General features: G+C 42.4%; 1 protein-coding gene across 3 annotated transcripts; it reads left to right on the forward strand.

Annotated features, from left to right (window-relative positions):
• The first annotated feature begins 1,654 nt into the window (after positions 1-1,654).
• On the forward strand, positions 1,655-21,954 carry LOC129868100 (ELMO domain-containing protein 1-like). 3 transcript variants are annotated; one of them, XM_055941738.1, is made up of 13 exons: positions 1,655-1,845; positions 2,067-2,087; positions 2,300-2,384; positions 12,242-12,387; positions 12,576-12,604; positions 12,966-13,063; positions 13,719-13,848; positions 14,360-14,493; positions 14,712-14,780; positions 15,673-15,693; positions 16,084-16,134; positions 17,186-17,319; positions 17,949-21,954. In XM_055941738.1, exons 3-13 carry the CDS (start codon positions 2,368-2,370, stop codon positions 18,122-18,124), a joined length of 1,005 nt encoding a protein of 334 aa, XP_055797713.1. In that variant the 5' UTR covers positions 1,655-1,845; positions 2,067-2,087; positions 2,300-2,367; the 3' UTR covers positions 18,125-21,954. The 3 variants fall into 3 exon arrangements, with proteins under 3 accessions (XP_055797713.1, XP_055797712.1, XP_055797714.1); XM_055941737.1 differs by lacking the exon at positions 2,067-2,087; XM_055941739.1 differs by lacking the exons at positions 2,067-2,087; positions 15,673-15,693 and having other exon boundaries at positions 1,658-1,845.
• Positions 21,955-22,390: the final 436 nt, after the last annotated feature.

The raw sequence follows: 22,390 nt of genomic DNA on the forward strand, positions 1-22,390 counted from the left end.
ATTATGAACATGTTCATTCTCGTCTCCTCTCTCTGTTCTTTCTCTCTCGCTCCCCTCTCTTTTCCATCTCTCCCTCCATTTCTCTCTTCCATCGCTCTCTCTCATTTCCTAATCTGTCTTTCTCACCCCCCCTTCCTCTCTCTCCCTCTCTCTGTCCTAGTTTGTTTCTCAGGGTCACCTCAGAAGGACATGGCGAGGTCTGAGCTGCAGAGAGCTTTGACTGGTACTGTGGACGTGGAGGGAGCTGTAGGGCGGCCTTTGCTGGGCTGTGTAGCTAGAAGCTGAAAGACGTCTTCACATGATAAGCACAACAAGAAAAACAACGTACAGACAAACAGAGAACACCGGTATAAGTACCCAGGGGATAATGGGGAAAATGGGTGACACCTGGAGGGGGTGGAGACAAGCACAAGGATAGGTGAAACAGATCAGGGCGTGACACCTTTGGGATAAATTGAAACGCCGACTGCGTGCCAGGCCTAATCGCCTAACATCAGTGCCAAACCTCACTAATGCTCGTGGCTGAATGGAAGCAAGTCCCTGCAGCAATGTTCCAACATCTAGTGGAAAGCCTTCGACGAGCAGTTGTCTTCATACTTTTGGTAATGTAATGTATGTCATTTTGTTGGATGAAATTAAATATACGTCCATCAGAGGCCATCACTTGTGTATCTTTCCTACATTGGTATTTAGGTGTACATTTGCTGAAAATGGGTTGTCAACAAAATATGCCTTTGCAGAAGTGTTTTAAATAGCCTATTGATGATAATAAAGTTAGTTATTCTCTTGTATTTCTGGTTACCTCATCATGGCTCTTATTTTCTATGTGGATGTTGTGTCGTCATTATTGTGCTATATCCCTCAGTGACTGTCAGTTTGTCAATGTAATGTCCCATATTCAGACGAACAGATAGCATTGAAAGGGCAATGCTGCAAAGTGCAAACCAATTGCTGCATTATGGATACACACATTATTTAATTAACATCTTAATTCTTAGTCTTGGTTATTATGGTTGTCAAACAACCATGCACAACCAATATTTCCAGTGTACGGAGACAGTTATCCTAGAGACCAAATCAGAATTAATGATAGGCTATAATTAAAGAGAAAACCTGCATCATGTTAGACAAGTTGCCAGGTCTGTCTTGAGACAATACAAGAAACAGATCGATAGCCTAGCCCTATAAGACGATGCACTGTAAAACGTTGGACGTACAGAAATAACAGATCGCGGAGCCTGTAAATCACACGACTAGATAATATTGATAGCTGATTAGAACACATCATTTAAAACCTTAAGGTGTGTGCTCGCTCATCCAATACGTATATAGGCTTAATAGCCCATATGATCTTATTATAGTGTCACAAATGTAGAGTTTTTTGTTTGGTTGACAGTCGAAATGGCCAGACTTAACCTGACCCCGACAGACTGCGATTCCTGCGCCCTAGACTATTTTGTAGCCAGACGCACCGCATTTACCAAGTAGGCTAGCTGGCCTAAGCGACACAAAACAAACATGACAATCTGATAAAATGATATAATTTAGGTGGACATCTCTTTGGGTCTGATGAGTCTGTGACCCGTTTTGTTTTTACGAAGGTGTCTGTCTGAAGCGCGAGGCTTGGGCTGGGCTGACGCTCTTTACTCCACCTCGCGGCGGCAATAACCCTGCATTGCGATGCTGTTCTGCCGTTCCGTCTCCTCATCCACTCAGTGACGCTGTCATCATGGAGGAAGAACAGTTACCTGCTACATAGTGAAGACGACAACCACACAAACGCGAGGCCACCACCAGCGGCAATCTATTGCGTCTTTATAAGGCTCCTCTCATTTCTTATTTCCTGTGAGTGCAATTTATTGATATATTTGTAAATATGTGCATGTTCCATTTTGAGACGCACGATTGATTTCATTGTGTTATTCGAGAGCTCGGAATATGCATGGTGTGACTTGGGTGCCAATTATTAGCTTCGAGAAATAGGCTAAGGCTGCACCAAACCACACAACTGTGTGATGTATTTACCTTATAATGAGATTAAGAATGTTAATTTCATCATATTGCAGGTAGCCTAACCCGAAGAACAGGTAGGCTAGGCTATATCAATACTTGCTCACAGCAATGTAGCATATAGCCTATAATCCGACAGCACAGTAGCACCATGGAAACTGCAGACCAAATAAAACGCGCCATTCACCAGACATTAACACGTTTTAGGGCTATCTTTGTTTCTGTGTGCTTGTATCAATAATGTAAAATTATGTTTTTCCCTTCCCACCGGTTTCTTTTTTTTTTGCAGGAATACATCGGCCATTGCCCGTGTGTCATTTCTAAAGAAAAGATAAGGAACTCGGCAAAACCATAAAAATGAAGCATTTTTTGAGGTAGGCAAATATATGCTGTCTCTGCAAGGGATACTTTGCTATAGCCCTGGCCTAATAAATCTGTTTTTTTATGAATGGTCAGAACTTCTTGTAATGAGACCTTGCCTATACTGTCAACTCACATAGGCGAAGCCTAAAATGTTGAATGTTTTCTTTTCACTCATGTGGAGTGACATTTTGTCTATATATCCTTAAATGGTAAACGAAGTCCTCCCAGTGGCCTTAAATGCCTGTTGTTATTCCATGGTCAAATGCGAATGAATAAGAAGCTAGTTATCAAGAAGCTTGACAACCCGAATTTAATTTACACCATATTGTTTAGATAGGCCCGATTTTATGTGACAAACGGTGCCCTTGTGTGAGTGGTGCTGAAAGGACAGCTCCGCCAATCGGTCAGGTGTAGGAGAATATAGATATTTAGGAGAATAGAGAACAGAGGGTTTTTGCAGGCAACCAGGCCTTTATTCTCGCGCCTTTGCGCTTTTACGATCTTTTCAGTGACGACGCTCGGTTAGGGTGGTTATTGTGCGTAGTGTAGGCCTACCAATCACTTAATTACCATGTGAGTGTTTGCAAGCACAAGTGCTCTCCGCCTGTTCCCGTGTCCCATGGCAGTGCTTGGTGCTGCTCCATCGGCTAATGGAGTTGGCTAATGTTTGAATGCGCTCACTCTGCGTGTGCTTGGCCTACTTAGCATGCCAGTCTCGTTCTCAGGCAGTGGGGAGAGAAAATGGTCCCCCGGGATGTGTGGTCTGTGATCAATACACTCAGTGGACATGTGTTAGTCTACATGGCTGCTGTGTATCCTTTCATACTATCATCTGCTTCATATTAGTAGGCAGGGCAAACCCGTGTTGGTGATTTCTGGTATATCATCAACATAAATCAATCACAGCACGTTTTTGGACCCATTCCGCAGTTTTTACCTGATTAAGTACAATACAATTGGAGATTCATTATATTGCTTAAACTTAAGTTGAAAATGATGATGTTGCTGCTTCCTGTTGACAAGACATTTTCATAAATAGGGGGAATTCAGAAAGAGTGGGACATCATATAAACTGGGACAGCTTAATCCTGACTTGTCTATTTCTTGGTCTGACAAGAGATCAATCAAAACTATTGTTACTAAGTCCTTGCAGAGAAACCACACCCTGCAAAGCACACTGTACAGATTAGTGATGTAGCTTTTTTTCTGTGTTGATGTTAAGGTTATACAACTGTCATAAATAATGCACTGTGCCAAATTGTAATGTAAATGTGAATACTATTTACTGGTGCATCAAAATACATAAAAAAGTTGCCAATATTATGTTAACATTTTGTGATTCTGTCATTTTTTTTGTTGCCCCGCTTTACTAACCATAGCTAGCTAAACTAGGACAACATGGAGTAGCTAAAGTGGGACAGACTTATGGGGGAAAGAGATCCAGTTTACCTTAAATGTAGACTGCAAAGTAGGCCTACCTGGCCGAATGATATGATGATCTGTAGCAATCGGGTGCACATTTGTTGAGCATATTCTGCCATCGCATGTGCGGTACAGAAACCTGACAGAAACACTGCTAGCCTAACACAAATGTACTGTGACTAATGTTGCTCTTCAACACCTGACACCAATATACAGTCCCTTCGGAAAGTATTCAGATCCCTTGACTTTTACTCATTTTGTGAGGTTACAGGCTTATTCTAAAATTGATTAAATCAATTTTCCCCTGAATCATTCTGAAAACAATACCCCATAATGACAAAGCAAAAACAGATTTAGACATTTTTGCTAATTTCTTAAAAATTAAAAACTGAAATATGACATTTACATAAGTATTCAGACTCTTTACTCAGTACTTTGTTGAAGCACCTTTGGCAGCGATTACAGCCTCGAGTCTTCTTTGGTATGACGCTACAAGCTTGGCACACCTGTTTTTGGGGAGTTTCCCATTCTTCTCTGCAGATCCTCTCAAGCTCTGTCAGGTTGGACGGGAGCGTTGCTGCAGAGCTATTGTCAGGTATCTCCAGAGATGTTCGATCAGGTTCAAGTCTGGGCTCTGGCTGGACCACTCAAGGACATTCAGAGACTTGTGCCGAAGCCACTCCTGCGTTGTCTTGGCTGTGTGCTTAGGGTCGTTGTCCTGTTGGAAGGTGAACCTTCGCCCCAGTCTGAGGTATGAGCACTCTGGAGCAGGTTTACATCAAGGCTCTCTCTGTACTCCGTTCATCTTTCCCTTGACCCTGACCGGTCTCCCAGTCCCTGCTGCTGAAAAACATCCCCACAGCATGATTGCTTCACCGTAGGGATGGTGCCAGATTTCCTTCAGACACAACGCTTGGAATTCAGGCCAAAGAGTTCAATCTTGGTTTCATCAGACCAGAGAATCTTGTTTCTCATGGTCAGTCTTTAGGTGCCTTTTGGCAAACTCCAAGCGGCCTGTCATGTGCCTTTAACTGAGGAGTGGCTTCTTTCTGGCCACTCTACCATAAAGGCCTGATTGGTTGTGTTCTGCTGAGATGGTTGTTTTTCTGGAAGGTTCTCCCATCTCCACAAAGGAACTCTGGAGCTCTGTCAGAGTGACCATCTGGTTCTTGGTCACCTCCCTGACCGAGGCCCTTCTTGGTCCACTGATTGCTCAGTTTGGTGGACTCTTGGTGGGTCCAAACTTCTTCCATTTAAGAATGCTGAAGGCCACTGTGTTCTTGGGGCTTTCAATGCTGCAGACATTTTTTGGTACCCTTCCCCAGATCTGTGCCTTGACACAATCCTGTTTCAGCTCTCTACAGAAAATTCATTCGACCTCATGGCTTGGTTTTTGCTCTAACATGCACTGTCAACTGTGGGACCTTATATAGACAGGTGTGAGTTTTTCCAAATCATGTCCAATCAATTGAATTTACTACAGGCGGACTCCAATCAAGTTGTAGAAACATCTCATGGATGGCCATTGGAAACAGGATGCACCTGAGTTCAATTTCGAGTCTCATAGCGAAGGGTCTGAATACCTATGGAAATGTATTTATTTTTATTTCACCCCATAATGACAAAAAAGATTTGTAGATTGCTAAGGATTTTCTTAATTTAATTAATTTTACAGTTTGGCTGTAACGTAACAAAATGTGGAGAGAGTCAAGGGGTTTGAATACTTTCCGAAGGCACAGTAGTGGTTTAGGGGGTACCCTGACTGGGACGCAAACCCTGGTCCCTGTGACTGTAATATGAGCCATGATGAGGGTTGCAGGTAGCGTAGCAGTTAAGAGCATTGGGCCAGTAACCAAAAGTTTGCTGATTAAAATCCCTGAGCTGTCTAGGTAAAAAATCTGTTGATGTGCCTTTGAGTAAAAGTGTCTGCTAAGTGAGTAAAATGTGAGATGAAATTATACTATTCCAACCAAGTGTGTTAACCCTTTTGGCACTATGCATAGGGTGTTTCAATTTCACGCCAGTGACCTTGTTTCACTTCCTTATCCTGCTGTTTGCTACACTGGTGTCAGAAGTGGGATGGCGGCCGTGAGGCCATCAGAACGCATGGTTCAGACGTGCTACGGGGCTGAGTAGTCGAAGCACAGGGACGTGCCTTTAAATATGGAGGGGGCAATGTAGCAAACCTCGCTATATGAGCCACATTACAAATCTCTGCAAGTGGGTTAACCCTATTAACACCGTGTCTAGAGTTTGTCTTTCACGCCATGCCTTGCCTCACCGTTCGCTACAATACCAAAAGGCAAAAATCTCTTGGTGAGGTCGTTAGGTGTTGTACAAAGGTTGTTTAGTATTATTACAAAGTATACAACTTTGATTTGATTTAGTGATAGCGATCCTTTAGTTTTTTGCTGTTATACAGTTAATTCAATTTGTATGGCCTTAGGGACAATACAATTACCCTACCTAGACTAGCCTACAACACCACAATGCAATTAATATTAGCATTATTGTTTTCAAATGAGTACCGTTCTACAATAGGCTGAAAACTGCAGTGAAAATGTCATTTGAATAACGGCATAAAAGCCCTGTTATTTGAATGTTTCTTTCCATGAATTCCATTTGGTTCAGTTGTGGGTCTACTTTCTACATATTATACATTCTAGAAAGGCAAAGTACAGGACTGTCAAATGTTTTTTCTGATACGGATGCTCTGTCTGTTGCCAATCATCATTCTCCCAAGTCGTCCTATATATTGTAGCCACAAAGGCCTATGCTCCCAGCAGACCCTGGTATTCAAAAAAGCTTAACGCACGTTCTGCCTCCTTTCCGATCCAAGCGGCTATTCCTTGACCTAGATCCTAATGCTTCAATTATAGCTTAAATATTTGTCATTTAACTTTTAAATTGTATTACCTTATTTTTGTAGCATAAAAACAACCATTCACAATTTTTTAATCTGATTAGGATACTTCAAAATTCTCCTGTAGGCTACCTGCGCACGTTCATCCACTCCACTGTAATATAAGTCTTGCAAACTAACTGCACACCTACCAATCGATGATTGCAAACAGACTGTTTCAAAACAACAAAAAGTTTAATGGCATTCTGAGATTCCAAGCTTTAGATACTTAGAAGGGAGGGATGTATTTTCTATTTGTCGAGATTGACAAAGTCTTATTTGATTGGTGTTGAAAACGCAAACCATGATGAAACGCTCAAAGTTGGTAATCAGAATATGCAGTTATCCATTTCTTATCAAACTTTAATTGTCACATGCGCCGAATACAACAAGTGTAGACCTTACCGTGAAATGCTTACTTACAAGCCCTTAACCAACAGTGCAGTTCAAGAAGAGTTAAGAAAATATTTACTAAATAAACTAAAGTAAAAATTATAAAAAGGTAACAATAAAATAACAATAATGAGGCTATATACAGGGGGTACTGGTACTGAGTCAGTGTGCGGGGGTACAGGTTAGTTGAGGTAATTTGTACATGTAGGTAGGTGTAGAGTGACTATACGTAGATAATAAACAGCGAGTAGCAGTAGTGTGCAAAACAAATGGGGCTGGGGAGGGGGGGGGGGGTCAATGTAAATAGTCTGGTGGCCATTTGATTAATTGTTCAGCAGTCTTATGGCTTGGGGGTAGAAGCTGTTAAGGAGCTTTTTGGTCCTAGACTTGACGCTCCGGTACCGCTTGCCATGCGTTAGCAGAGAAAACAGTCTATGACTTGGGTGACTGGAGTCTCTTGACAATTTTATGGGCCTTCCTCTGACACGCCTATTATATAGGTCCAAAGGGCCGAACGCACTGCCCTCTGTAGCGCCTTACGGTCAGATGCCAAGCAGTTGCCATACCAGGCAGTGATGCAACCGGTCAGAATGCTCTCGATGGTGCAGCTGTAGATCTTTTTGAGGATCTGGGGACCCATGCCAAATATTTTCAGTCTCCTGAGGAGGAATAGGTTTTGTAGTGCACTCTTCACGACTGTTTTGGTGTGTTTGGACCATGATAGTTTGTTAGTGATGTGGACACAAAGGAACTTGAAACTCTCGACCCGCTCCACTACAGCCCCGCCGATGTTAATGGGGGCCTGTTTGGCCCTCCTTTTCCTATAGTCCACGATCAGCTCCTTTGTCTTGCTCACGTTGAGGGAGAGGTTGTTGTCCTGGCACCTTACTGTCAGTTCTCTGACCTCCTCCCTACAGGCTATCTCATCATTGTCGGTGATCAGGCCTACCACTGTTGTGTCGTCAGCAAACTTAATGATGGTGTTGGAGTCGTGTTTGGCCACGCAGTTGTGGGTGAACAGGAAGTACAGGAGGGGACTAAGTACACACCCCTGAGGGGCCCCAGTGTTGAGGATCATCGTGGCAGACGTGTTGTTGCCTACCCTTACCACCTGGGGGCGGCCCGTCAGGAAGTCCAGGATCCAGTTTCAGAGGGAGGTGTTTAGTCCCAGGGTCCTTAGCTGAGTAATGAGCTTCGTGGGCACTTCGTGGGCAATTCGTGGACACATTCTTACATGAGTGTTCCTTTTGTCCAGGTGGGAAAGAACAGTGTGGAGTGCGATTGAGATTGCGTCATCTGTGGATCTGTTGGGGCGGTATGCGAATTTGAGTGGGTCTAGGGTGTCCGGGAGGATACTGTTGATGTGAGCCATGACCAGCCTTTCAAAGCCCTGCATGGCTACCAACGTGAGTGCTACAGGGTGGTACTTATTTAGGCAGGTTACCTTAGGTTCCTTGGGCACAGGGACTATGGTGGTCTGCTTGAAACATGTAGATATTACAGACTTGGTCAGGGAGAGGTTGAAAATGTCAGTGAAGACAGTTGCCGGTTGGTCCGCGCATGCTTTGAGTACATTTCCTGGTAATGCGTCTGGCCTCGCGGCTTTGTGAATTTGACCCGTTTAAAGGTCTTGCTCACATCGGCTACCGAGAGTGTTAAAACACAGTCATCCAGAACAGCTGGTGCTCTCGTGCATGTTTCAGTGTTGCTTGCCTCGAAGCGAGCATAAAAGGCATTTAGCTTGTCTGGTAGGCTCGCGTTACTGGGCAGCTCGCGTCTGGGTTTCCCTTAGAATTTTTTTCCCTCTGGTTGCACATGTGACATGCTGGTAAAAATGTGGTAAAACTGATTTAAGTTGCCAGCATTAAAGTCCCCGGCCACTAGAAGCACCACTTGTTTGCTTATGGCCTTATAGAGTTTGTTGAGTGTGGTCTTAGTGCCAGCATCGGTCTGTGGCGGTAAATAGATGGCTACGAATAATATAGATGAGAACTTTCTTGGTAGATAGTGTGGTCTACAGCTTATCATAAGGTACTCAACCTTATTGGTTGTGTGTGGTGCATTCTCACAGAAAGAAACCTGTTGGTGGAAAATCGTTGCATACATTTTATAATTATAAATGTTGAAAATCTGATTTCCCCCTACCTGATCATTGTCTTCAGCCGCTCTGACCGTGGTGTAATGAGACAGGCAAGGAGAGTGAGCTCATCCGTGGTGGTCGGTAACCTTCTGGCCCAAACTGATCCTAATTTAAATTAATTACAGTGGGGCATAGGATATCAACAGTGAGAACGTTTAGCAGCTACTTACATTTGACTGTCAAATCTGTGTATTGGTGTTTAGCCAACAACTTTTATGGAGAGACCACCCCGAATCTTTGGTGCCATTCCATTAACCCATTTCCTTAAGACATTGATATGTTTTAAGCAGTCAATCTTGTCATTGTGATGACTATAAACGTTTATACTAACATTACCATTACCAAACATTACCAAGTAAAAACTATGTGTAATTCCACTAAATTTTATGGGGTAGAAATGCAAGCTTGTGTAAGGTAATAGCACAAACTGTCCACATTAGGGCAATATCCAATAATTTCATATGGAAAAATAATTCAACATATCAATTTAAGATGATAGTATATGTTGCCCACTCACATTGCAACAATATCTATTTCTCACAAATTTAACCATTTAGACAGTTAAAAATGCTCTCAAACACAATTTAACCAGGCGCTCTAGACTAGAGCCTCCATGGTGTCAGTGCAGAAGCCTGAATGTTTGACGTCCCTAATATTAGGTTATTATCACATTTCGAACACATTTCAAAGCACTAGTGGTGTTCACCTGTGTTGGCACTTGCTGAACATTGAACAGAACAAGGCTATGTCAATAACTACATTTTGACAAAAATGCAGATAGAACCTTATAGCTTCCAAGCTCTCCGACTTGGCAAATACTCAGTTGAGTATGGGCCATGAACCACAGTTCTCACTCCAACTCATCACCTTCAAACAGGTTCCCCTAGATAGATTAGATAGATAGATGCACTTAATATATCTAAGTACAGTTACTTAAAGTGATTTTGTAGTCATGATTTAAACCAACAGAGCACATGTGTCAATCTCATTCCACGTAGGGCCGAGTATCTGTGAGTTTTTTGCTCCTCCCTTGTACTTGATTGCTGAATTAAGGTAACTAATTAGTAAGGAACTCCCCTCACCTGGTTGTCTAGGTTTTAATTAAAAGGAAATAACAAAAACCAAGAGACAGTGCCCTCCATGGAATGAGTTTGACAGCCCTGCTCTGTAGGGTCACAGTGACTATCTCAGAGGTGTCAAACTCATTCCATGGAGGGCCTAGTGTCTGCAGGTTTTTGTTTTTTCCTTTCAATTAATACTCAAGTACATGGGAGGAGCGAAAACCCGCAGACACTAGGCCCTCCGTGGAATGAGTTTGACACGTGCTGTAGGGGGTCCAGATTTGAGTTGTATCAGCTTGAACATTTTGAGTAATGGCTCCACTAAGCCACGCCTCCAAAATCATTTCCCAGTATACTTTGCCTTTTTGAGTGCTCCAAAACCGCCCTAAAAAAGCCAGACTTCGGTTTGCAACTGGACATTGTGACAAAGATCGTACATTTTGGAGAAATGTCCTATGGTCTGATGAAACAAAAATAGAACTGTTTGGCCATAATGGCCATTGTTATGTTTAGAGGAAAAAGGGGGCGGCTTGCAAGCCAAAGAACACCATCCCAACCGTGAAGGACAGGGGTTGGCAGCATCATGTTGTGCGGGTGCTTTGCTGCAGGAGGGACTGGTTCACTTCACAAAATAGATGGCATTATGAGAAAGGAAAATTATGTGGATATATTGAAGCAACATCTGAAGACATCAGTCAGGAAGTTAAAGCTTGGTCGCAAATGGGTCTTTCAAATGGACAATGACCCCAAGCATACTTCCAAAGTTGTGGCAAAATGGCTTAAGGACAACAAAGTCAAGTTATTGGAGTAGCCGTCACAATGCTCTGACCTCAATCCCATAGAAAATTTGTGGGAAGAACTGAAAAAGCGTGAGCGAGCAAGGAGACCTACAAACCTGACTCAGTTACACCAGCTCTGTTAGGAGGAATGGGCCAAAATTCACCCAACTTATTGTGGGAAGCTTGTGGAAGGCTACCTGAAACGTTTGACCCAAGTTAAACAATTTAAAGGCAATGCTACCAAATACTAATTGAGTGTATGTAAACTTCTGACCCACTGGGAATGTGATGAAAGAAATAAAAGCTGAAATAAAAAATTCTCTCTACTATTATTCTGACATTTCCCATTCTTAAAATAAAGTGGTGATCCTAACTGACCTAAGACAGGGAATTTTTACTAGGATTAAATGTCAGGAATTGTGAAACTGAGTTTAAATGTATTTGGCTAAGGTGTATGTAAACTTCCGACTTGAACTGTAGATGTTCCCTACAACACAAATTCACATTTTCACCCCCCCCACACACACACACACTGTGCTAGTACAGCCTACATTAGGAGGCTGCTGTGTGCCCGACCCACGTCATGCTTCTCCCTCTGTCCCAGTTGGGCATCTGGAACTACACTCTCTTATCAGGATGGGGGCGGTGGCTCCCCTCAGACCTAAATATGGAGCCTGGGAGAGGGGGAGGAGAGAGAAGAGAAGAGAGAATAATGTCATTTGATGTGTACATTGAACAACAACACAAATGAAGAGCTGTGGCAGGCTGTGCAATTCAAGTATAAAAAAATTGTGCAGCTGAGCAGGTATTCTCTTCCCTGAGCATAAACACTTAACAATGGTGCCCATTATAAGCATACACTGTACAAGGTACAGAACATTATGGCTACTGTAGCACATCACTGTACTTCTGTCCTAGATTAAATCAGTGTGTCTTAGTCAAACCGAGGATGAGTAACTTTGACTGTGACCTGAAGACTTGAATTAGTTCCCCAAGCTAATTCCTAGACTTTAGCTCAGTCTGCTAACACAGTCTTGATGGGGTACGCAGAAGACCTGGGTCGGTCACAAAATGAATGTAGAGAGGTTGTCTCATTCTGTGTCCAATACCCCTGACGTGGTCCTTTTGATAGGAGAGAATATACTCTCTCTCTCTCTCCCCCCTCCTGTAGGGTGGTGACACAGTTCTTTGTGTTCCTGTACTGTAAATGTCTGTGGCGAGGCCTGAAGTTTGTGATCAGGAAGGTCACGGGGAGGTGCGAACTGCAACGGATCTGCCACAACAACAAGCCAGGGGCCCGAAGGACCCTTAAGATCGGTAGGCCTACTTATTGTCTTAGAATAATTGTTTAATTCGTCAACATGTAATTTCATCTGTTATCAATTCTGATTCTGTGCGAGAGATATGTAGGCTATGATAATGATAAATGTGGTGGGTGGGAACTGGGAATTTGAAATACTGTAGGTTTGTTAGCATTTATTTTTTTACTTGTTTTTCCCATTCAGAGTCTTCTCTCAGGTACTCAAAGAATGAGGTGAGTGGTGTACATTTGATGGGTAATATGGTATTTCATAACTTATACACATTTTTACACAACTGTGATGATGCTTTGTGCTTTCCTCCTCCTCCTCCTGCCCGCTATTCCTCTTCCTCCTCTTCCTGCCCCCTATTCCTCCTCTGCCTCTTCCTGCCCCCTATTCTTCCTCATCCTCCTCCTGCCCCCTATTCCTCCTTCTCTTCATGCCCTCTATTCCCCCACCTCCTGCCCCCTATTCCTCCTCCTTCTCTTCATGCCCCCTTTTCCTCCTCCTGCTCCCTATTCTTCCTTCTCCTGCCTCCTATTCTTCTTCCTCCTCCTACTCCTCTTTCTCCTCATCTTTCTCTTCCCTCTCCAGCTGTGCCAGTCTGCCCTCAGTGCTCACCCAGACCGAGTGGAGAAGACCATCGATGACATCATGACCCTGAAGAAGGTCAACCCTGACACTAACCCACAGTAAGATCATGTTCAGAATCTGTTGATCACTGCATCATTTGCATAGGCAGATTTAATCACTATAATGAAGTACTGAGAGCCACCAAGCGGTCTTTTAATGTTCATAACGTGCCCGACCTAACTAGAATACAATTGATATATACTCTAGTCAGACTACTGATCAGGATTGAAACACCTACAGTGGCCCAGGATCCAGTCCAAGGCACTTATAGCACTGGTTACTATACAGCTGACAATCCCCTTTTAAAGGTATTTTCCACAAAGTTCTTCAGAGATTGCATTTTTGGTAAACCTTGCAAGTCGGCTCAAACGCAAATTACCTTTTAAGAGACCGTTATAGTGCCCTGCGCTACAATGGACCTAGGATTGAATCCTGGCTCTAGTACTTACAAAAGGAGCCTCCAAAAAGAGCATGCTCTCACAGACCTCAAGGCTCATCCAGGCTAAGACATAAGAGAAGCACTGGGTTGAGTTCATTAGGGTACACCATAGCTTATTGTTTGAGAATTTTGTATAGGAAAAGACTAGACCAGCCTCTCTCCACTCCCCCTTTCATTCTCTTCCGTTTGGTGTCTATTGAACACAAACCTATAGTAGTACATCACCTCCAGGCTAACCTATAGGCTGACCCTTGCATGGCTGTGTTTCTCCCCAGGCTAGGCATCTCCCTCCAGGCCAGTCTGTTCCAGATCGTCGGCTACCGTAGCCTGGTGGCGGAGGTGGAGAAGCTACGCAGGGAGCCGTACGACTGTGAGAACCCCGACCATGAGGAGATGTTGATGAAGGTAAGATGTAATGTTATTATAATGCATTAAGAAGTGCTACAATAAATACCACTATTTAATGTATGTGTTGATATACTGACTTGTGCTGCTGACATCTGTGCTTACTGGAATTTATATAAAGTAGCTAGACAGGTAGAATTTCTGTGCTTTCTATAGTTTGGGAGCTAGAGTGGGGTAGTTACTTTGTGTGGGTTAGATACAGTATATAATTTGATCCCCTGCTCAGAATGTAAGGTGACTGAATTGCTGATATAAATTGTTATTTGCTATGTTTGAAAGGGCCAGGTTTTGAATATCAGGGCCCATATTCATAAACTGTCTCAGAGTAGGATTGCTGATCCAGGATCAGTTTGGCCTTTAAATCATAATGAATAACAATATATTGACAGGGAGTGGACCTGTTCCTAGCACTGCTACTCTGAGACACTTTATGAATACAGGATCTGGCTGTATTTACTCATAGCAGTAAGTAGTCTCTCCCAGATTAATGTCTGTGTTTGTTCTGTTGTAGCTGTGGAAGACACTGCGTCCTGATTCGACACTCACCGGGCGGATCTCCAAGCAGTGGTGTGAGATCGGTTTCCAAGGCAATGACCCCAAGACTGACTTCAGGGGCATGGGTCTACTGGGCCTACACAATCTTCTGTGAGTGTCTCTGTGTGTGTGACAGTGTCGTGTGATGGTGTCATGTGTGTGTGTGTAATATGAGTCACTGTACTGTGCAAATGTTTTCCTCTGCAGACAAGGACCAGACAGTAGTACAGTACTGATTATACATCCAGTAACAATGTCAAGGGACATAGAGACAATCCTGTACAATCGTAATTTATGTTTCCCCTGTGTTTTAACTTCCTCTACCATAGATATTTTGCTGAGCATGACAAGGCCACCGCTCTCCAGGTGCTTCATGACTCCCTGCAGCCGAAACACAGGTGGTTCCCTCCCCTTTACCCCTCCTTCACCCGCCCCCTGACCTATAGCGTAGAGATTGGCTCTTGATTTATATCAACCCCTTAGAACATGCTATGAAGAATGACCTGTCTAGGGTCGAACCAATGACTGCTAGATATTTTGGATGATTTGTACCTATCATGCTTATTTGTCAGCTCACCATCTTATCCCGCGTTCCAGGCTGACTACATTGCAGAAGCCTTCCAGATCCAGAACATCTGGATAGGTGTTGAACATATTATCTAGCCACATCATATGATATAGCAATCAGATGCCCGACTGTGCTGTCGATGAAGTGGCACTTAACCATTGGTTGATGCAATGCAACGTCTGTAATGTAGTTGGCCTGGAACGTGACCTGTATGATTAATTTAAGCGCTGGAGTCACACTAACTCTCAACATAAGAGTCCCACTATTGAAACCCCTTTGGAGGAAATCTTATAAAACGGGAAATCACTATCAGTAGTCTTGAATTCTATTTCCCTTCAGACCTCTCTGATGTTTTGAGTTTCTCGTGGGTCATGTTCATTAAGCACCTAACAAATAAAAAAAAGGACTGAACAGGGAGGAACTACCTGAACTTGCCCAATAAGAAACACACATTTTTGCTTTCCGTTGTGTACAATTTAAGATAATTTTCCAGTGTGCCCTAATGAACCCAACACTAGTTCTTCTACACTGGTTAGGCTACACTGTGGCTGTGTCAGTCTATAGCTGCAATTTATAGTACGGACTTGGATGACTGCAGTTGTGACTAGCGTTTTAATTTCTGTCGTTTGGCACCTTTGCTTTGGTCTACATCTCACTGGGCACACTCACTTTCTTTCTTTCTCCACCTCCATTCTCTCCATCCCTGTCTCTCACGTGTGTAGGAGCATTCCCAAAGAGGCAAGGTACTACTTCATCATTTCACATTCAGACTGACCAATTGATTTGCTACTTTTTTGAATTATTTCTATATGTACTTGTTATAGTTACGCATTCCATTCATTAATTGCGATGAGTTATAGAATCTAGATAGTAATGGATATTGTCATATGAAACTGCATCATGGCACTTTCTTCGCACTGCTCATCTTGTTTCATTAGCTGAGGTCTTTGACGTTTCTGAGGTACCTCTGAAGTAGACTGGTTGCAGTTCTGTTTGTGCTGTCTTGACAATGACCATAGGAGTTGGCAAGACAGCACAAACAGATCTGGGACCAGGCTACTTCAGCAGTCAGAAAACACTGCAATGTCAGAGCTCTAGATGCACACTCACACTCACGCTTGTGTCCTCCACAGCAAAATGAGCAAAGCAGAATGGGAACAGAAGAACTTTGATAAAGCAATTGGGTGAGTCTCAAATCCCTAAAACACGCACGTACAGCGGAGATGGCACAGGAGAGAATATCAAGAAGAATCCTTTGATGTCCATGTGTCCTCATCATACCATAGGCTTGGCAGTGTCTTAAAGGATTATGGGAGATCTGGGCATGGGGTGGAGGGTTACTGTAGCTCTAGGGAGATTTGGACATGGGGTGGAGGGTTACTGTAGCTCTAGGGAGATTTGGACATGGGGTGGAGGGTTACTGTAGCTCTAGGGAGATCTGGGCATGGGGTGGAGGGTTACTGTAGCTCTAGGGAGATTTGGGCATGTGGTGGAGGGTTACTGTAGCTCTAGGGAGATCTGGGCATGGGGTGGAGGGTTACTGTAGCTCTAGGGAGATCTGGGCATGGGGTGGAGGGTTACTGTAGCTCTAGGGAGATTTGGGCATGGGGTGGAGGGTTACTGTAGCTCTAGGGAGATTTGGGCATGAGGTGGAGGGTTACTGTAGCTCTAGGGAGATCTGGGCATGGGGTGGAGGGTTACTGTAGCTCTAGGGAGATTTGGCTCCGGCAGAGGGGCTGTTTCAGCACTGGAAGTCCGGCTGTGACATATATATTCAGGCTGTGTGTGTGTGTGTTTTCAGAGGATGAATTGTGTGTGTGTGTGTGTGTGTTTTCAGAGGTGAAGTGTATGTGTGTGTGTGTGCCAGGATTTGTTTAGATTCAGCTCTTGTACACACCTATTCCTTTAGTTCAATTGTCTCAGTCAAACCTTGGCAAAATCACTTCTCATACTTGCACTGCAATAGGCCAAGTCCATGTTGTGGATTTCAAATCTCAACAAGGCCATACATTATTTTCATCCAATCAAAACCTGTGAGATCATTAAGCTACATTACAAGCATAAGACTGTAAATATATTCCATTCTAGTCCATATCCACTAGTGCCTACTGCCTACTTAAGTCGTGTAGAAGGAACAACCGCAGGGGGCAGCACAGAGGCTTGTGCACAGCTAAAAAGATTGCCTTTGTTCCAGCTTCAGATAAAATGAGATATGTTTATAACCGATTGTTCCAGATACTCCTTTGCAATCGTGGGCATCAATATCACGGATCTGGCCTACTCTCTGCTGGTGAGCGGAGCCCTGAAGACCCACCTGTACAACGTAGCCCCGGAGATGCCCAGCCTCAGCCACTTCCAGCAGACCTTCTGTGAGTGGGAACCACTGTGCCCATAATGGCACCCTATTCCATATGTATTGTACTACTAAATGGTACTCTATTCCATATGTATCGTACTACTAAATGGCAACATATTCCCTATATAGTGTAAGACATTTGCCAAGAGTCCAATCGGGTGCCATTTTAGATGCAGTCTTTGTGTTAAATCTGCTAGCACGTGTGACTGAGAACCGAACGGCGCACTTATACACTTTCAGTCATGCTTCTCACTAATCTCAATCAGCATGCCTTCAACTTGTCAGACAGAAAATGCTGTGAGAATTCCTACAGTATCTTTCCCTGAAATATTGTTTTATCGTAATATCATAGTAGTATCTTTCCCTGAAATATGATAACCCAAAACAAATGTTTTTTTCAATTTTGGTACAGTTATTGTAGTACTGTATGAAAATGTTATACTGTTGTCCCACCCTTACCTGCTAACCTACAGGTTTTCCGTTTTCTTCTGGTCCTCCTCTGTGATCCCAGCCGCTTGTCCCAGATCTGTTTGTGCTGTATAGCTAACTATGACCATAGGAATTGGCAAGACAACACAAACAGTTCTAGGACCAGGCTACTGTGGTTCTGTCCGGCTAATGTTCCACCTTCTCCTCTCACAGGTTACCTAATGCAGGAGTTCCATCGGTTCTGGATCGAGGAGGACCCCTGTGACATCATGGAGTTCAACCGTGTGCGTTCCAAGTTCCACCGGCGGGTGCTGCGGCAGCTCAAGAACCCCGACATGGCGCTGTGCCCCCACTTCGCTGCCTCCGACCTCCACCTGGTCAACCTGTAAATACACTCCCCCTGACTTCTAACCCCTGACCCTATACCTCTAACCTCCTCAACCCCACCCCCGTCCTCCCAGCTACATCACGTCACTGCCAACCGCTCACCCCGCCAGCGCTCACACACATGCTCACACACACCCACCCCTCCACACCCTGCCTCTAACCCCCACAGCGACTTCAGAACCACCAGCACCACTAGATGACCATGGCGATTGTAGGGGTGCATGATGAGGCTGCACCACATAGTCATTCACTGACTCATTGTTATTCCTTGCTTTAATGATTTGTGATTGTACAACAGCCATCCATTGCTGGTTATGTATTGCTATTATTATGCATTTTTAAAGAAATAGTTTACCCAAATTACAAAATGAATATGTACTTTGGGTGACCTATCCCTTTAATTGAATCATCATGAAACAAGTGCTTTGTTTTCTCCAGTCCATTATCCCCTTGAATACATCTCATTGTGATGAATGTTCGGCTGTGACACCAAAAATATTTGAGTACATTTAAGGAGACAGTGCTTCCTCTTTACCATTAGACAAGGCAATAACAGTAGTCCTAAGCTGTTCTGTCAGACTGTCAGAAGTCACAAACTGAAAAGGCTTCATAAGCTTCCTATGCTTATGTAGGGAATTGTACAAGAGCTATGTACTTATTCTATAATTGGCTCTGTGTAGTGTAGTGTACTGCACTGTACTGTATAAGGAAGTCAAGAGTTACTGTCCAATCCTATGTTGCCTGCCGTATTTAAGTGGGGAAGCAGCAAGGCTTTGTGTTGCAATGTGCAGACAGACAAATCGGTCGAGGAGGGGTATATGAAGGAAATGAAAGTAGGCTAATTAAAGAAGATTGCTATGATACATGAGCTGGAAAAAAGGGCATATGCACTATATAGGACTGGATTAATTTGCAGTCAAAATCAATCAAGAGATAGCAGACATTCATTCATCCAATTAAATCACTTGCAGCCATTAACTCAGCAAGGCAGTTTCTTTTCTGAATCATTTGTCCAATATTTATCAATTGTATTTAATCACATTTGAGGTCATATGCATGTCAAGAACACTTCACAAGAGCATAATTCTCATTGCCAAAATGTAGACTAATGTGGACAATTCACATCATTCAGAATAGCAGTATGAATAAATGGTTATTTATTTTATGAATGTTATTCAGCTATGTCCATGATTGTTTGATTTGTAAATCTTTATTCAACTATGTCCACGATTGTTTTATTTGTAAATATTTTTAGATATATTGAATGTGACACATTAAATGTTCACTGAATTAGTACATCAATTATTTCCATTCCCCTCGACGTACATATGACTTTGTGTGTTTTCATACTTGGTCCCTTTCAGACAATCTGTGAACTCAGTGCGGCTTCATTTGTTTATGCAGTGTGAACACTCCAAAGGAACTCAGACCCCTCAAAAGAGCCCTCGAAGTGAACCAAACTGAAACCATCTCGAGGGGTGGTCTGAGTTCAGGTTCCCTTGAATTCCGTGGTCCTGTTCCCATTTTTAGGGCAATGTGAGTACAAAGCTCCACAGATTCACTTGTCATTATTCCCATACGACACACTAAACTACTGCTACACCGTTTCTTCTGCCATAACCCCTCGCATTGGTACCACAAAAGAGAGAAGATGATGATGTGCTGGGACGTATTCATTCCACTGATTCTGTTGCAAACGTTTCTAAAACGGAAGCAGACGGAATGAAAACGGAGAGGACACTACCTGAATTTGTCCAATACAAAAATGTGTTTTAGGTTGACTGTTTGGCTAATGATTACACCCCAGACTCACTGAAAATACGTGTGCTATTTTTGGATATTGATTAGTGATTGTCAAGGATGCACAGAAATTCCAAAATATGTGAGTTTTTAGTTCAGATTATTTGTTTGCAATATGTGATCTATAGGCTAAGCGACCTTCATAAACCAGAAACTTTTTATTCAATTGTGCAGTATAAAACTACAATATGTAACTTTTTGGGCGACCTAACCAAATTCACATAGAAATGTGAGTTAAAGATTAATTCCCGTTGAAAGCAAGTCTACGAAGCTGTAGATCTGTTCTGAGTGCTGTTTCTATGCTACCCGTTCTGAAGTTCCGTTTTTGCGTAGTTTACTTTTGGTTTTGTACACCAGCGATTTCTGCATAGTGCATCTTTAAATAGTGTGAAAAGACAACATATTTGGTGAAAATCACAACACGGAGTGCAAAATAAATTATATCTCTGAAAGGGCCAGTAGCCTACATTAGGTGTACAATTTTCAATTACAGCATTATTTAATCTGCAGATATTTGTCTGCTATTTATTCTGTTACCAATAGTAATTAAATGTTAACAGTATCCTCTGATTACAATTATATCTCATCTTTTAACTAAATGCAATTTATTAGCTACCAAAATGTAAGTAGGTATATCTAGCTGTCCGATAACACATGCTGATGGAATGGTTTGTCCTGCACTTTGTAAAAACCCAGAGTGAATCGAGTGAATGTTGGAAAAAGATATTGGTTCCTTTCTAAACAGAAATGTGAATGCAAAGAGGACTTGAACCACAAAATGGGTGAAGTGAACTGGCAAAAGAGTTGAGTACTCATTCAAAGGCAAAGGCAGCATGAATACAAAGAAAATTGGGTTATTTAGCAAAAGAAAAATCACTTTAAAGAGGACTGAGATTCGTTTTTTTAAAGGACCATGTGAAAACACCCTTAGTTGTTACTGTAGGCTAATAATCTGGTTTGCAACAGTTCTGCCTGCGCTGTTGTTTTACTCACTATATGGCATAATCAATGAAAAGCGGGATCACAAGCGTTATTCCCCATAGAACGAGCTGTGTCGAGTGACTGACTAAAGCTTACACCAATGCCTCCAAACTGAATTCACATTTTGCTGTGTTTCTTTTTTTACAGTGACTAATGTATATTACAGTGACTGGAATATTATTCCAGGTGTGCATGTTTTGTACTTTTCCATTCTACTTCTTTTGAACGAGGTAAAGACCACTCATTTCTAATGGTTAATTAAAGGGACATTTTACACAATACATGAAAGTTTGTCAGATGTTTTCAGACCTCAACTACGTTGTGAGATTTAGTGAAATCAGACTACTTTTGAGGTCTGAAAACATCTGCCAAACTTTGATTTGAAAGTGTAATGCCCTTCTGAGATTTTTATGGTTCAGATAGTTCACTGCATGATATTATCAGCTAGGGCTTTCAGTGAACACCACACACGTAATTACCATAGGCCTTCTTTAAAAAAAAATTGTCTTGTTGAAATGCCATGCTTGCACAGTTTCTTTATTTGGAATAATATTTATGAACAGGTTTGTTACCTTTTAAGTGAATGTCAATGCTTGTGATCCGTAGTTTTGCAGCAGTTTGCTTCAGTGCATGTCAACGTGTGGTTTGTCTTGTTGCGCCTTTGCTCTTTCTTTCGCTTGATGGTCGTCAACAGTGCACTTTTGGAAATAAATACGATTTCATGTCACTCAAATACACTATAGTGCAACACTTATTTATTTGTGTTATTTGAGTGTATTTGGGCTTAATGCTCAATAAAGAAATAGATGTTAGATACAATCTGCTGTACATACTGCTTGAAGAAATGCTACTAAAGAGATCATCTTAAGCAATATGCATGATCAAACCCACGATGTCGCTGCTCCTCCGGCATCTTGTACTGCTTCTGTTTAAGCCTAGATCATGAGAAGATACATTCTAGACAATTAGGAACTTATTTGTGCTTCAATTCTTTGTGCTGTGTAACAGTTACTTTTTGAGACCACAATAAAATATCAATGTAATTAAAGGATCAATGTATTTGTGTTTCCTCTGTGTCCGTATAGTATCATAATTGTGTTTGTGTGTGTGTGTTTAGGGGTATTGTCAGTTAATCATTGACCAGGTCACCTTGTTATATCTATAATGGCCAGGTCAGATAAAGCCTCATCACCTCCTGTACTTTCCTTTTTCTTTTCCTTTCTCTTTATAATATGCAATTTGTGAAATGATTTATGATTGGTTATAAGACTTTTAACATAGGATTTTCCAACTAGCAACAGCTGCTGATTGGTCCAGGAAATAGCCTAGTGAAGTTTGAAAAAACAAAACTAGTTGAAAGGAATTGGGAAAATGAAATTTACTGCAGTGGATTTAAGTATGTGGCTACAACTCAGTTATACATACAACCAGAGGCGATTTCAGCATGTAAATCTTGGTGGGGGGAAAAAATAATAATTACGTGGGAT

The sequence above is a fragment of the Salvelinus fontinalis genome, chromosome 13, assembly GCF_029448725.1.
Source record: "Salvelinus fontinalis isolate EN_2023a chromosome 13, ASM2944872v1, whole genome shotgun sequence".
In the NCBI taxonomy this organism is placed as follows: Eukaryota; Metazoa; Chordata; class Actinopteri; order Salmoniformes; family Salmonidae; genus Salvelinus; species Salvelinus fontinalis.